General features: G+C 35.5%; 1 protein-coding gene across 1 annotated transcript in view; it reads left to right on the top strand.

Annotated features, from left to right (window-relative positions):
• CWC27 (CWC27 spliceosome associated cyclophilin) overlaps positions 1 to 17,393 on the top strand; it is a 103,476-nt gene that overhangs the window by 61,957 nt on the left and 24,126 nt on the right. The window contains exon 11 of the mRNA XM_005505968.3: positions 9,171 to 9,268. Within this exon, the coding sequence (XP_005506025.1) occupies positions 9,171 to 9,268 (98 nt within the window). The remainder of the gene's footprint in view (positions 1 to 9,170; positions 9,269 to 17,393) is intronic.

Here is a 17,393-nt window from a genome sequence, read left to right as displayed (position 1 = left end):
CTAGTGACCCCTTCCTTCTTTCATGTTTTCTTGTTTTAGTTAATCATTTTAGCATTAGTACCTTCACCTGTTTCCTCTTTGAAACTCATCATAGCCCCTTTTATATATCTTCTAACATATGACCTTCTACGATCTGTTCTGATAGACCTAGCTTTAGGTTTACAGATACAAAATTATGTTTGGTTTGAATAACCTCTTAAACCTTATTGTTCAGTCACACTGTTTAATTCCTTGCCTTTCTTGTCCCCTTTTTTGAGCTTTGCATCTAATACTTTTATTGTTTTACAGGAAGCATATGTGTTACTTCAAAAGCATTGAGTACTTTTATCTAAGACATTAGAACTTGTTTCACATGGTGAAACCACCCTTCTAAATTTTCAGAATGACTTGGATTTGTTTGGATTCCTCTAAGGTAATTAGAACAATATAATACAATGGTCTAGATTTGAAAGTAAGAGTAATTAGGGATGATTCAAAGCTGATAGGAATAAAAGTTGAATTGGTTTATTAAAGGAGATTCTGCTAAACTATCCTGTCCTTTGGTCTTTCCTGAGCAAAAGTAACCTTTTTTCTAGGCTAAATATATGTGTTAAAACTTAGTGTGGATTCATTTGGAGGAAATTATTAAAATGAAGGACAGGGAAATTTAGAACAAGAACTGTGAAATAGGTAAGAAGTTGGTTAAAGAAGAATATAAATTATGTTGAAAGAGCAGCTGTTGTTTTCAATTGAATGCAATAGGATAGTCTTATTCCAGAAAGAAAGAGAGGAAAAGAAAAGAAAAGAAAAGAAAAGAAAAGAAAAGAAAAGAAAAGAAAAGAAAAGAAAAGAAAAGAAAAGAAAAGAAAAGAAAAGAAAAGAAAAGAAAAGAAAAGAAAAGAAAAAAGAGAAAAGAAAAGAAAAGAAAAGAAAAGAAAAGAAAAGAAAAGAAAAGAAAAGAAAAGAAAAGAAAAGAAAAGAAAAAAGAGAAAAGAAAAGAAAAGAAAAGAAAAGAAAAGAAAAGAAAAGAAAAGAAAAGAAAAGAAAAGAAAAAAGAGAAAAGAAAAGAAAAGAAAAGAAAAGAAAAGAAAAGAAAAGAAAAGAAAAGAAAAGAAAAGAAAAGAAAAGAGAAAAGAAAGCAGGCCCAAGTTTGTTAAAAGCAGCTTGTAGATAGTACAAGTAATGTTTTTGAAAGTAATGTTAATGACATAGGAATATCCTAATTGGATGATCTTAAAATGTTGAATGATAGAAATAGGATGAAACTTAAGTCTTATATAGGATCATGCAGTAAGGAGCTAAAACAAGAATTCATCCTGCAAGCCGTCATTCAGAAGTGACACTGGAGTAGGAAAACCTCTTAATTACAACAGCAGTGAATGACCAATGTGGTGTGCTATTACAAAAAAGAAACAAGGTAAATGCATTTCTATCAGGCATTAAGCTATGCATTTGCAATTCAGATGGATATAGATGAGAGACACTGGCAGTCTTCTCCAGTTTTTTTGTTTATTTATTTTAGTTTAACAGTGTTGCCTGTCTTACATTAGCCTAAATTAGTTTATTTTACATTGGGAAAATTTAGGTTCTCCTATCTGTTCCAGAATCTGCTGTGAACATAGAAGTACAGATAGTGCATAAAATCAGCCTTAGGCTAAAACTATGATACATGCTTCTATACATGCCCAAATGCATACATCTGCAGCTTCTGGCAGTTTAACTGGTGGCTGAACAAAGTAAGCGAAGAAAGTTTATAGGGAAAGGTAATACCTTTTATTAGGCAAATTGCAAAAGAAAAATAAACCCACTGAAGAAGAGTTCATGTGCCTTGAAACCTGTGGGGTTTTTTTTCCTCTTCATCTGTCTTAGTTACCATAATGAAACATATTGCTTCTTCCTTAATATCTTTCTTCTTCTTGCATAAGTTCATACTTCATGCTCAATCTGCAGGCCCTGCTGTTTTACTAGGTTTATCCCAAGGGACTATAATCATAACATTCTTCATCAGTCTCAGCCTGTGAGAATTCATTACTTAGTACTGAGACTGCTGATGTACAGTGTAGTTTATAATCCAGTATGCATAATTACATTAGAGTGCCAGTTATCTGATGCTTTAATTCTGCAAGCCACTTACTTACATTCAGGTTTATTGAAATGGAAAGAGAGTAATGTAGTCTTTAATAAACATGCCAGTCATATTAGATTTCAGCATTGAAATCTTTTGGGAGTCCTCGATGAAATACATAAATACTAGCTATTGATCCATAAACTCTTTCAATGCAGAAGTTTTTTAAACAGTTACGGTACTAATTGCAAACTGTAATTTCCCAGATACTGTTGAAGTCAAAATCAGCATTAATTGTTAGCATTAGCACAGGTGTCTATACAGGGCCCAGCAGCTATATTAAAATATTTCATTTACAAGTTTCCAGTGTCAAGACCTGCTGAATATGTCTTCTGCCATTTTTATACCATCATCTTATTTGAGATATGAATGCCATGTACCATTTACAGAAGACAGACAGATGTATGTCTGATTCCTACAGCAAAACCAGCCTGGCAAAAAGACACAGTGCATATTCCAAACCCATAATTTTCATTCTCATTTTTACAGTTATAAAATTCTTGCAGTGCCAGAGATGAACAGTAATGTAATCCAGACAAAAATAATGAGATTTTTGAACCGTAGAAAAGTCTTAGATCTACATGCCAAATGGGAGAATTTGCTATCCATTCCAAGAACTGTATGTTCTGCAGGTACCCCAAGGGTACCTTCGCAGAAGGGCGAATATCAGAAAAGGCTTCAAAACTGACATTATAGAGCAGATCTTCCCCTTAATTCTTCTACACATTCTGCAGATCAGTTAGTGGTACGAACATGACATTTTATATTGTTCTATTTCATCATTCAAGTTCTCTATTTGGAAATACTATTTCTATCTTAACTTAGAATCTGAATTCTTGAACAGTATATTATGGATTTTTCTAGAGTATCTAGTAAAAGCTGAGAGCTATCATGCAAATACTGATTCTTCCTCATTATCCCTGATATTATTAAGTTGTCCACTTGTCAGTTCTACAATGACCTTTTGGTATAAATAATGGGTGCTAATGATACAATAGGTATTGAAAACTATCATTAATAAATTTAAGAAAGAGAATACGGAGTGTGCCCTTTACCAAAAGAAAAGTGACTGCCTATAAAAGGAGGAGATTGAATCCAGGACTTCTTTCCAGGCTATTAGCTTATATTATGAAGGGGTAATATTGTACTGCAGCTTCATTTTTATTTTATCCAAACTAAGTTAGCATCATCTATTCTGCTATGAAATGAACAGAAGCAATGTTAAAGTACATCACTATTCCTTTTATTTTATTAGGATATTAAAGGTGCTTCTCACGTAAAAATTAAAGTTATGCGACAAACTTGACAGGCTTTCATTATATATAACATTTTAAAGTTACTTTGTAAAATTAATAAGTGTATTTATTTTCTTTTCTTGTTCCGACGTGTTTACTTTGAACAACACTTACTAAATAATGTTACCATTTAAGGATAACCAGTTAGTAATTTTCCTCTGATGCTGATGAATTAGAAGACTGCAAAAGCAAATGAACGAAAGTGGCCTTCAAAAAAAATAAACCCGATGTGATTAAAATACTGTAAAGGGAGGAAAGGAAATAACATGCTATGCCATAAAAAATAATCATTTAATCTAATACGCAGTACTACAGAAAAGAGCACTTCCCTGAATTAATTCTTGTTTCAACTACAACATACCTTTTACAAAAACACCAGGTCCAGTGTTGCAAAATAAACCATAACCTTCTGTTGTTCAGTCACTGAATAGCTCCTCCATTGTAAATTCACATTCATCTGAGTGAATCCTCTGACTGTGAGGCTATCTGTGTAGTTTTGGCAGCACTTAAGTACTCAAGTTTCAAAATAATGTGGTCTTGTTTAATAATGTTTGTACCAGGACCAGTGAATGACTATGCTAGGGTAACCTCAAGCAGTTCGGGCCCCTCTAGGGGCTTAGGTAGCATTTAGAAGGGGCACAGTGAATACTCTGAATTGTAGTGAAGTTTAGACTGGAGTTGAGATAAATTTGGAGATGCGGGGTAGGCAAAGTTTTCAGGCATTTTCTGATTGAAATATAGGCATCAAATGAATTTTAGCATCTATTGACCTTTATCATTACCAGATGGGGAATATGTAAATTACATTTTTGAATATATGCAACTGACCACCTTTTTCCCTCAATCATAGCTGAATAAGGCACTGTGCCTCTATAGGTGTTATTTGTGTCTGTGTATCATATACATTTTATTAGTTACAGATTTTATATGCTTAAATAAATATGGCCAGTTATGGCTTATATAGATGTGTGCATGGGCATACAAATACAAAGAGACATTTATATGTATGTAGAGAAAGAGAGGTGGTTTTCTGTTTGTGCATAACAAGTATAATCATACCGTCACTTACACCAAAGTCGCAATTAGTGTTTATTTCTGTAATCAGTTCTCTTCTGCCAAACTGAAGTTGAATATAAAACTTCTTTTTGAATTAAGAAGTTACTTTGCAAGTTCAGAAGACCCCTTATTACTTACAGCAAGACACCTTCAGTACATGGCACTTAGAAACAGGTTTATTCATTCAAATTATAATATTTGGCTAAATTTCCAGTTGATTTTATTCCTTATTAACTAGGTATTAATTCCTGATTTAAAATACAAAAGAAAAACAAAATGGATTTACTAGAAAGCTGAAACATGGAATATATGATGTTAAAAATAACTGCAGAAAACCCTACTATTAAGATAAAAGTATATTGAAATATAAAGCTTTAATACTGGTACCACTATAAGCTGAGAGATAGTAGTAAATAAATGCCACAAGTAGGTTTTGCAGGCACTCTAACCAAGCCAAAAAACAACTGAGCTTGAATCCATGAAATGACTAAAGTACTGAAACACCATACTGTAGCAATACCATCATGAGTTTTTGGATCTACTTTTGCTCACAGTTCATCAGTTAAGGGCACAGTCTAGCAAGTGTGTGCTTCCTCCCTTGTGGGTTAGATACTTAGTGGCAGAACCAAGATAAGAGATGTTGTTAACCTTTAGTCATGTGTTCAAGCTACCACTCCCATTATATTTCATAGGGATGGAATCTTGATCTGCCAAAATCTACTTTCTTTCAAATATAGTAGGAAGATTATGGTCAGATTGTCACCATCATAGAATCATAGAATGTCCTGAGCTGGAAGAGGCCCACAAGGAGTCCAACTTCTGTCCCTAGATTGGACACCCCCAAAATTCAGACTATGTGTCTGCCCTAAGGGCTTTGTCCAGTCTTTTCTTGAACACTTGTCAGGTTTGGAGCTGTGACATCTCCCTGGGGAGCCTGTTCCAGTGCTCCAGCACCCTCTGGGTGAAGAACCTTTTCCTAATATCCAACCTATGTCCTTGCTGCCATTCCCTCAGGTTCTGTCATTGGTCACTAAAGAGAAGAGATCAGCGTCTGCCCCTCCTCTTCCCCTGCAAAGCTGTAGCTGTGATGAGGTCTCCCTTTAGTCTCCTCCAGGCTGAACAAACCAAGTGACTTTAGATGTTCCTCCTACAGCTTCCTCTCCAAACCCTTCATCAACCTTGTAGCCCTGTTCTGGACACTCTCCAGCAGCTTTATATCTTTTTATGCTGTGGCACCCAGACCTGCACACCTCCAGGTGAGGCTGCACCAGTGCAGAGCAGAGCGGGACAATCACCTCCCTGCCTGGCTGGCAATGCTGTGCTGGATGCACCCAGGACACGGTTGCCCTCTTGGCTACCAGGGCACACTGTTGGCTTATGGTCAACTTGCTGTCGAGCAGAGTCCCCAGATCCTTCTCCATGGGGCTGCTTTCCAACCTCTCATCCCCCAGTCTGTATGTACAGCCAGGGTTGCTGTGTCCCAGGTGCAAAATCCGGCACTTGCCCTTGTTGAACTTCATGCAGTTGGTCTTTTCCCAGTTCCCCAATTTGTCCAGATCCATCTGCAAGGCCTCTCTGCCCTCGAGAGTGTCAGCAGCTCCTCCCAAGCTTAGTATTCCATCGAGTCCTGCATCCACATCATTTATGAAGACATTGAAGGGTGCTGGCCCCAAGATGGATCCCTGGGGGACGCTACTAGTGACTGGTCATCAGCCCGCTATAACCCCATTTACTAGAACCCTTAAAGCTTGGCTTGTCAGCCAATTGCTCACCCACGGCACTGGTTGTGTGCTGGACATCTTGTCCAGGAGAATACTGTGACAGCCAGTCTCTAGGCTTTTAGGGTATTCTGACTTTATATGACTTGTGACATTAATCTATGAAACAGTCTTAGACTTCTAGTCAAGAAACTTGCAGCTTATGTATTGAAACAATCAATGAAAATAATCTTTTAACTTTGAGATCTGACAAAATACAGGAATATTTCCTATCGGTATGTCTGATTAGGAAGTCCACATTCAAAAGGATTGTAGAAATACTGCAGGGAGTTCTGAAGTGGACAGAAGTGATTAAAGCCATGAGAACATCCTTTCTTTTAAAAAAGAACTCTTTGAAAAGTATTAATTACTTAGTCTGCTAAAGAGGAGCCTGAATGGTGACCAAGATGACAGTGGAAAGGTATTTGCTGATCATGTGTTCTAATGGTTTGCTAGGAAAGCTGATGTCTTCACCATGCATTATATCTTTGGGGCATAATGAGATTTCAGCTTGCTGTTGTCTAAGTTCCAGTAGCTCCTAGACTCAGGAGTCCCTGTCAGTCTTCTTAGACTGCTGCACAATCCTGTCAAACTGAGCCACAGTTGAACCAGAAGTTCAAAGGTGTTCCTAGACCTGACTTCACTAAATGATTTTATTTGTCCTGAGGAAGTAATCTAAAAATTCTGGAGTTACACAGTGTGTTCTGAAACTGTTTGGCTACATTTTTTTCACTTTTCTCCAGAATGAATATTCTGATTTCAGTCAACTCTGATATGAGTCAGAAAAATGAACAATTTTTTTGATGTTGCTGTTTCATTCTAGCTTTAGAGCAGATTTTTGTTTGTTTTATTGTTTTTTTTCTCATAGTGCTTCTTGCAGCTAAGTCTCCTAGAGATTTTTGGCAGTGCTACTTAAAGAAAAAAAAGATCTATAATTCTTATCTTCATAAACATCCAATATATCATTTATTATGCATGCATACACACACACATATACCCAGTTATTTCTTTGCTTAATCTTGAATACGACACAAATGATTGATACAGTTATGACCATCGTGCTTGGCCCTAGAATAGTATGAGCTTATTGATAATGTTGTTTGACAGCTGTTATCTTTCAGGATGTTCAAACTTCAGTCAGGAAAAGATACTGAGGGTTATTTAGTTAAGAGATTGTATTAGTTGTAGAAAAATAATTAGGCTAATCTGCTTCAGAAGAAAGATTGAGAGCTGTTGTTTACCTATAAGCTAGTGCTAGCTTGTATTTGGAAAGTTATGGCTTTAATTTACTATAAAATGTAGTTTACATTCAAAAGCTATAAAAAACCCCCACTGGTAGTAGAAAATTTCGTCTATGTTGTCTAGTGTTAGAAGAGATTTCTGCAAGGTGGAATCCAGCTTGGTACTTAAGCAATTTCACTGAAACATTCTTCACAAACTGTGGAGATGAGGATTTTAAAGAACGAGCTACTTTTCTGTTTTTAAAAATACAAAATTTAGGAAGGAAATATTTTTTAGTTTTGTATGCAATATTGGCAGTGCCATTTCAGGAAAAGAAATAGCAGTTCCCTGATACTCATTTGATTTTGATTTGTGCATTTTGGTCCTTCCAAATGGTGGCAAGTAGGCAGGGGAGGAGATTACACCTGCTCTGAAAGTACCTCTTTGTGTTGAGGGAAGCAGGACAGCTTCCAAGCTTCAGGAAGCAGCAGGAATGGGAAGAAGCATGGAACAAGAGCAGGAGGTGAGCCTGCAGCATAGCAGCAGAACCAAGAGAGCAGTGAGACAAGCATGGAGCAGACAGAGCTATGGCTCTCTAGCAACAGAAAGTTTCCAGGGACAGGAGGCAACTGCATAATTGGCAACAAACCAGCCGCTAAGTTATATGAAACCTGCATGCAAAGACCTATGCTTCAAAGATGTAGGGGGCAGGTACAGATTGATTTGTAGTCTGCCCTACCTCATCAGTTTGACATTTTCTTGTTTAAAAAAGTCAGTTATTTCTAGTCCTGTTCCAGTAAATCTGGCTTGTGAGTATTGCCTGGCTTTCCTATCAGTCGGTTCTTGTGGCTTCCTCTTCAGCATGCAGGTTTTTTTGATTACTTTTCTCATGAACCTAACTTGGTAAAGTGAGCCGAGGAACAAAAAAATGTAAAACATACATAAGAGCTTTTTTGCATTGAGTAAAGTCAAGCAGTGGTTGCTCAGAGAACTTGTGGAGTCTCCATCTTTGGATATTCAAAACCAGACTGGACAATGCCCTCAGCAACATACCCTTTTTGGTCCTGCTTTGAGCAGAGTAGCTGGACTGGCTGGTCTTCAGAGTTCTTCTCCAGCCTGTGGTTCTATGAAGATAGATGTTTCATTTTATATTGGCACAATGACATGCAAATTTCAGTTTCTTTTTTTCTAATGCTAGCACCTGAATATTTTTTTGTAGAATTTGTAAAATGAAATGGATTTTCATGTGTGATAATTTTTCCTTTCATACATATAATGCCTATGTCACTTAACAACTACATTGCCTGTCCACCTAAGAAATCCAGAATGCTAAGATTTATTTCCTCAGCAAACGGAATTTTATAATATGTGTAATATTTATTTGGCAGTGTCTCTGTTTCAAATTCTCTTTGTGTGGTTCTCCTAGTTAAACATTACAATATTAAATTACAAATACAAATGAGGGTTCTTTGTTTTATTATTTATGTCCTCAACATATTTCTAATGGGGTCTTAAAATAAGTTGTCTGTGATGTTCTTTTGTTGTCTCTGCTAATGAAAATATGAACTTTCTTAGGTTCTAATTGGTTTTTAAGCCATGTTCCTAGTATCAGTGAGTCAGTACATTCCCTTTGTTTATAACAGAGATTTACTGCCCATTAACTTTGATTCTGTTTCTCCTGAGCAGCTATACATTCCCCAGAAGATTAAATTCTTGTAAATATTTTTCTCTTTGCAGTGAGGAGCTACGGAAAGAAGCACGACAGCTGAAACGTGAACTGCTGGAAGCAAAGCAGAAAAAAGAAGAAACAGCTTTAAAACCCAAAGAAAAGGAAGGTAAGAGTATACTATAGCAGGTATTGTGCAGATCTCCTGTTAACACTCCAGTTTTAAAGTTTTTAGTAATTTTGTATTTCAGGTGGATAAAAGTGGACATTTCATTGTTGAAATGTAGATTTTTTTCCCAAGAAAATTAGTTTTCCCTAATAATGGTAGTAATGTATCAGTATGTAAATAAATTGTACAGATAGCATTGATTCTTTCAAACAAAGTAGTATTTGTCCTTCCAAACATTCTTTAGTGACATCTATGTAGTTGGGTAGGAGTCTGGATATGAAATATCATGACATATGATTTAATTATTTGTTGGGGACATACCTGTTCTGAAATCTGACTTGGAAAGTCATCTAGACATTCTGACTTGGAAAAGTACTTAAATGCAGATGGTTAACTTTGAACTCAAAGCTACTAACTTCAAACTTTTATGCATCTTATGACATCAGGGGAACACAAATGCAGAAAGTCAGTTCCCTGTTTATCTTCTATAACCTTAACAAAATGGGATCTTCAGATGCCCACTTCTTTGTCAGACGAATTTTATATTCTATTTATTTCTAAATGTACATAAATTGCTAAGTTTTGAATAGTACATAAGGTGTGCGTTTTAGTGCAGGTGGATGTAACACCCTTTATTAGCTGAACTAAGAGAAAAAAAGGACTTCTTTTAAGCACTCTGGAGTTGATAGACACATTTCTGGAGTGGATTCTTGGTCCAGTTCTCAATACCATAAGAAAACTCAAAGAAAATATATAATTATTCAGAAAAAAATCCAGATGACACACAATTTAGAAGAGTGGTGAAAAGTAGAACATCATTTTTAGAAAAACTCATGGAATCTCTTGAATAACGGGTAAACTTCATAGCAACCAGTTTGGCAAAGTAAAATATATAGTATTTCAAACTTGTATGTGAAATCTGGCACCAAATTTTACAAAGTAGTAGCTCTGAAAATGTTGTAAGAATCATGCTCAATCACTGAATTAGTAAAAAATCTCATTGACAAGATAAAGAATGCTATCACTAGCCATGTAAAAAAAGAACTGCAAGTGTAGAAAAGGTGAAGAGTAGTCCTTATATACATCTATGAAAAATTATATTGAATAGTGCCATGTATGGCAGTTGTAATACCATCACTTAAACGTTATCCCTGTTCTGGTGCCAGTTAAGTCAGAGGACTTATTGCAGAGTAATTTGAGTAAATTCACCTTTACAGGGACAGAATAAAGCAATTCTTGGGCAACACTCATAGTTACTACTATGGTACAGTTTTGAATTATATGTTTTATTCAAGGAGAAAAAGAAGGAAAGGGAGCTTATATACTAGGGTTCTTGTTTTACTTTATTTGAAATAAATAGCAGGTAGGATATAAACCTATTGAAAATCTGTAAGTAACCGGTAATGGTGAAAATAACCTTGAATAGTCTTGGTTTTCCTTTTTGTGATTACTGTCAGAGCACAGGAAGGCGTCTGTTCCAGTTCCTGTTGAGAAATATATATGGCAGGAAAGAACCTATTCACTAAGTTCTTGGAGTACTTAACTAAAAATTGTAAAAATAAACGGGTTCTAAAACTTAAGACAAAATTAAGAAGACATTAAATGAGATGCAAATAATGAAGGGCAAAATGATTGATGAAAATACAGTAACAGGACACGAATGAGCAAGAAGAGTAGGTTGTCTTTGGCTAAACAAAGAGAAAATAAGCATTATTGCTTGTTTTCACTGTGACTTTAGCATAGCAGTCTACTTTGATCACATGATTTCATGTGGTCAGTGACATAGAAGGAAGCGCTCAGGTACAGAACAAGCAAACTAGAAACTACTTAGATAATTATGTGCCTTACAATAATTTTAACTTGAGGGCATTCACTGAAGCATACTAGCGAGTTGACTAAAGCTGTTTCAGAGACATTAATAAAACATTAACAAAGTGCTTTAATAAAATTGCTTGTAATCAAACTGGAAAGCGGGATTCCTGGAAATCTCTTTATTAGTGATCTGGAAAAAACAACAGATTATCTTTATTAAATTTGCAAACTAAAACATATATGGGCCAGGGTATGAGAAGATGAAAGAAAAACATAAAGAAAAATATGAACTTACATGCTAAGGTTGCATTTTCACATGCAGTTATTAAAAGCGAAGAGCTGAGTGGCTCGTTCCTTTCCACTAGTCTGTGTTGAAGCTTTTACTGATCTGATTAATTTAAATTCAAAGGAGAGTGTCCCTTTTTTTTTCTTTGGTAGGGTAGTTTTCTGCTGGGGTGTTAGATTGAGTCAGTTGATAGAAGTTAAAAGACAGGTAAAGATTAAAAAAATACGTTTACCTTGGGAGTCTGGGGAAAAAAGCTTTAGTAGGTCATTTGTGTCTCTCACAAATTATGAGTTGCACGAATACAAGATGTCACAGGGCACTTATGCAGCTTAAAGTCTAGGCAACATGAAAGCTGAAAGCAAGTTGATAGTGCTATGCTATTGAAAAAAAACAACTGTAGTGTAAAATGTAGAATATGGACTTGTATGCAAGACAGACTCATTTTCTGTTCAGCCTGAGCACATCTTCAGCCTGAATCCTTTGCTCAGTTTTGGCAGTTGCACTTGAAAAAAGAGGCATCTTAAGGGACCACAGAGGAGAGCAACAAAGTTGATTGATGATCTGGAAAGCATAATATTTGAAGATTGTGGGAACTGGGGCTGTTTAGTTTAGAGAAGAGATGACTTTGTAAAAGGAGACATATTAATGATCATCAAGAATGTTAAAGGCTTCTGTGGAGATGAAATTATTCTATGTAGTTCCCATGGAGAGGACAGTAGATATTAGGCTTCAATTGCAACTAAAGAGCTTCAGGTTGAATGTTAGGGAAAACTTCTTAAAGATAAGTATTGGAATAGATGACCTACAAAGTGGAACTTTTCAATATCAGATTAGTCAAATACTTCTTAGGACTGTTGCAGAAAAGATTGATCCAGCCATTTGGGAGGGATAGGCTTAGATGTTCTGTTTTTCAAGATTCTGTGAAGCACAACTTAAACAAAATAAAGGTAAGAGCTGACCTGGAAAAAGGTTTTGCTGGGAAGGAGAAACTAAGCATCTTGTTAACAGTGATAGTAGGTGGAAGCATTACCGAAAGTGTTGTATTTACCATCGCTGTGAGTCTTTAAATCAAGCAGTTAAAATAAAGGCTTGATCATAACTCTGCCAAAATGATTTAGTAAGGCAGTATTCACTTTACATTTTATTTTCACTTCAAATAACTTATTCTTGTTATCTAGTGAGTTATTTTGTCTATTCACTGAAAAGAGAAATTTAATGTCCTACCGATGTTTCCCTTTTTGAGGAAGTCTTGCACAAATAAATGTATTTTACTGTATGATCAAAAGAAGTAAAAAGTTTTCTGGTGGTAGAGAATCTACCATTACAAAATCCACACCCAAAGGTAACTGTAATAAATTCATTAAACAGCGTTGATATGATTTTGAAGGAGATGAAACTGTTTGTACATTTAGCTACAATGCACATGTAGTGCTTAAAGGTGATGACTGAAAGGCAGATGGAAGATTTAATGTATAACTGGCATATGTTTGGTTTATAAAGGATTCTGGATTAAGAAAAATATAAAAAAAAATATAAGAAAAGGTTTAATTAAGAGATGAGTTTATGATGCCAGACACTTAAAAGTGATCAGAATACTGTTGTGAAATGTCAGAATTTACTGAGCATTACCACTTGGCCTTTTCATTAGACATTTAAGTGAAAAATACGTAAATGATCCTCTGTCTAGCTGTGGATGCATATTGACACTAGTGACATAAAACAGCCATGGAGTTGCCTAAATACCTTCTATTTTGACCGCAGAATTTAGTGAAACCAGTATAATGAATTTTAAAGTGTCAATCATTGAGGGAAAACATGTAAACAAAATATATTGTTGTGATCATATTCCCTTCTGTAAACAGCTAGTTTTGACAAAAGTGATGGCACTGTAGCATAACTACAGATAGTCTTTGGGAAAAGGTTTTGTTAGCTGCCTTTGTGAGGACTTCAGCTGATGTCAAAAAGTATCAAAATGCTGGCAGCATCATCTGGGACTTGCTAAATATCTCTTCCTGTAATGCTGTGTTTCTGATCAGTTACTATGAGCTATATGAAGTTTGTCCGTATAAAGTTTAAAATGGTCAGTTTTCATTTCTGGATTCTACTCACTGGATTTTAGAAATCATTCTCCAGATGTCCTTCACAGACCTATCAATTTTAGACAGTATTTGTCATTTTATGGAAATATGTACAGTTGCATGATAGGTACATTTCTGGTAAAGGAAGGAAGAACTCACAGACTTTAAGAAAACCTGGGGAAAGTTGAAATTTTAGTAGGAATTTTAAGTATAATAAAAGGTTACATCTACATTGGTGTTTTACCGCAGACCAGATGTGCACTTTTGGATGAAGCCGTGCTGGAAGATGCATTCCAGGAACACACCTGATGAGCTCCAAATAGCAGTCTGAAATAGAATGGTCCCTGAATATATAGTGAATGTATCAGGGCTTCAGCATAACAGTTTTGCTCCTGTCTCATAGGCTAATCCTGTTTTCATTGGGTAATGTTAAAATAGCCAAAGTTTTCTTGTCTTTTTTTAATTTCAGCCTTATAACTAGGGGTGACCAAAAGACACAGAAGTGATCCAGAGCTAACTGCCTACATTTTTAAAATCACAGAATCACAGAATGTCAGGGATTGGAAGTGACCTCGAAGGATCATTGAGTCCAATCTCCCTGACAGAGCAGGAACACCTAGATGAGGTTACACAGGAACGTGTCCAGGGGCATTTTGAATGTCTCCAGAGAATTAGACTCCACAACCTGCCTGGGTAGCCTATTCCAGTGTCTGTCACCATCACTGAGAAGAAGTTTCTTCTCATATTTAAGTAGAACCTCCTATGTTCCAGTTTGTACCCGTCTACAATTATGACAAAGCTTTTCTTTTCATAACAGTTTGTGTGGAGCTAAAAGGAGTTTTCTGAAGGTTCCCTTTTTCACTCCCATTTTTCTCTAAGGTCTGTTGTAACATTTCGGATCTGCAACATCAGCTTTGAAGAAGATACAGATTAAAATTTAGAATATATTTCAGAAAGATCAAGTAGCAGCTTGCAACTGCTAACCTAATACTGCTGTCCTGTAGCAATGTTGGGTAGGTTAAGAGGCACGATTTAGTTGATCAGACGCCTCTGAACTGTCTTAATAATTGTGAAAACACTTAGAGTTGCAAATGTTTGTAAGTTTTTATAAAACTAGCATGGTGTTGTATCTTAAACTTCACTTTGGTCTGTGTAACCTCACCTCACTATATTGTACTTTATGGTTACTGTGTTATGCATTTTGAAACAGGACTGTCTACACAGGACTGTCTTATGACTATTGGAAAAACATTATTAGGAAACTATGAATTTACTAATAATCAAGAAACAAAAGTAAATGTCACTACATACTAGATTCTAATACAGGAAGTACTAGATTGGGAAGAGAAGAAAATGTGTGGAAAAAGTAATTGAAAATAAATTCAGAGTCATGTTGAGATGTTAAAAGGTTGTTCCCGTAGTATTAAAGGAAAAATAATTTCACACACAAACTTATAAAATAAAGAAATTGGGAAAGCCACAAATTTCAGATTTGTACTAGAAAACAAATGGAACACTTGTATTATTGTACTTGGTTCCAAGTATTGTACCACCAAAAAAAGATATTGAACAACTGAATACAAACGGCCAAAAAACCCACAAAAAACAAACAAACAAAAGCACACCAAAAACAAACAAAAAACCCCAAACAAACAAACAAAAACACACACACACACACAGAGAAAAAAAAAAAAAAAAACACCACCCACCACAAAACCTGAACTTATTTACTAGAAGACACTTAAAGATATGTCTAATTTAGTTAGGGAGTGGGATGGAAGTGTGGAATCTTAACTATTAAAGATGGTAAGTGAAAGGAAGGATACCTTCACTATGAAAAAGCCATTTACAACTGAAGAATTACAGAATACCCTTTAGAAACACATTAGTTTGAATATAATGAAATCTAACTGAAGTAAAACAGTGTTGTACCTGAGCAAGTAATTTTGCCTCAAAGTTAAAGGCATTTATTATACCTCACTTAGTTCACTTAGTCATTTTTTGACTCTGCCTGTCCTCTTGGGGAATGTGGGATGGAGAGTGAGTTGTGTCTTGGTGTGTCAGGTACATCTGTGCAGATGGTGCAGACACTTGCACAGTGTCTGCCTATGCTCTGGGCTGGCTGCATTAGGAAAAAATGCTAGTTCAGAGGCTATGTAACTGCATTAATATGATTCTGTGCTTGATTAATAAACACTGCATCTCAGCCAAAACTTGCAACTGTAATGGGAGAAATTCACTGAATGCCACGGAACTGTGAGAATAAGCCTTAAGTCATACTGGACCTTTTGCAAGATCAGGGCTAATTCTGCAGGGATGCTAATAAACAGGTGGCAGCATGACATACCTATTTTATAGCCACTGGCATATCTTGGTTAGTATTGGTATCATATTTGGTATCATTACTTCAGATTCTTCATGTTACATATTACGCCTACCTATTTTTTTCTGTGTTAAGAGATTAGAGTAATTAAGGAAGATCAGGGGATGAAAATTTAAGTGTTTACATTGTTTCAAGAGGACAGAGAACAAAACTAATTCCCTTTGTACATGTTTGATTATAACCAGCCTTCCAATTTGTGAATAAGATATTTGACTCTGCCAGACTTCTGTCAAGACCTTACTTTAAATAAGATGTTTTTTCTTTTATGTGACATTTGCTGTGGTGATGCCAGAAATTACATCAAACAGCATAATTTGAGTGCTGAATTACTTCAGCATTTTGAAGTACTTAATCAAATATTTGAAAAAGATACACTTTTCCAAGTTCTATAGTGTAAACCTATGAATATACTTCAATGAAATTTGCTTTAGACAAATACCATATGCCTAGTTGTTCAACTATGTGTTGATTTAAAATAGTAGTATTTAAGTAGTATTTTAGTTTTTTCTTGTTGGAATATTTTTGTAAACTGCCTGATGATCTGTGGATGGTGAAATTTAACTATCACACATGAGAAAACAGAAAAAGCTACAAAATACTATTTGAGCAAAGAAGACTAACAACTAATATAAAAACTAACTTTTAAGTGTAAGAGTTCTACTGAGGCATGAAGTATTTTCTGCTTTAATTTTAATTGTGGTATGGGAATCAAATTATTGAAGTGTTCAGAAAACCCAAAATATAGCAAGGATGCTAATTTAAGATTATGTTTTATTTCTGTTTTGTTACTAAGTTTGAGTAACATCAGTTGCACTTAAAGATTTACATCCTGTCTTACATGGAAAGATGCTTTCTGGAAGTCTGAGACTTTAATAGAGTTGTGCACCCTTGAGAGCATCATGAAAACAACTAAATCCAAATTTTGTTGGTTTGGGCATTGTGCAGCAGAAATACATTAAGTATGAAGATTTTGCAGTATATACAGTGTGCCTGCATTGTATCAATGTATGTGTCTTGAATATGTCACTTTTGCAAACCTTTATGTTTTCTTCCACTATTTACATGGGGTTTTTTTCTCATTTAATCTCATAAGATCATGCTCAGCATCCCTATTCAGTCTTTTCCATGCTAAACTGGATGCTTTTTCCTCTTGTCTCTCTGCAAAAACCTCACTGTAAGCTAGCATTGATCTTAGTGGTAATCTGAAGTGTGTGTCAACTGACATTAAAAAATTAACCACGTTTTAGGCTGGAACTGTGTGTCTAAAAGGTACTGAAGTTCAGAAAACATTCACTAGAAAGTTGCGCTATTGCATATTAAAGTTTACACTGTTTTACAAATCAGTGGGCTCTTTCAAATAAATGTTTTGAAGCTCTAGGAATTACTTCTAAGATTTTATTATTTGAGTTGGCTAAATGAACTCCTAAGTTTGTTCTAGCACTATTGCTTTTTTTTCACTGTAGCAAACTGAAAATCCAGTAATCAGACCTGGAAGCTCATTCTGTAAGCAAATCTATTAATTTATTCATGGTTAGTAAATATTTCCTAACTCTTACCTAACTTGTA

This window comes from Columba livia, chromosome Z (genome assembly GCF_036013475.1).
Source record: "Columba livia isolate bColLiv1 breed racing homer chromosome Z, bColLiv1.pat.W.v2, whole genome shotgun sequence".
Classification (NCBI taxonomy): Eukaryota; Metazoa; Chordata; class Aves; order Columbiformes; family Columbidae; genus Columba; species Columba livia.
Note: the sequence above shows the minus strand (reverse complement) of the source record. Positions and strands in the feature narration are given on the sequence as shown.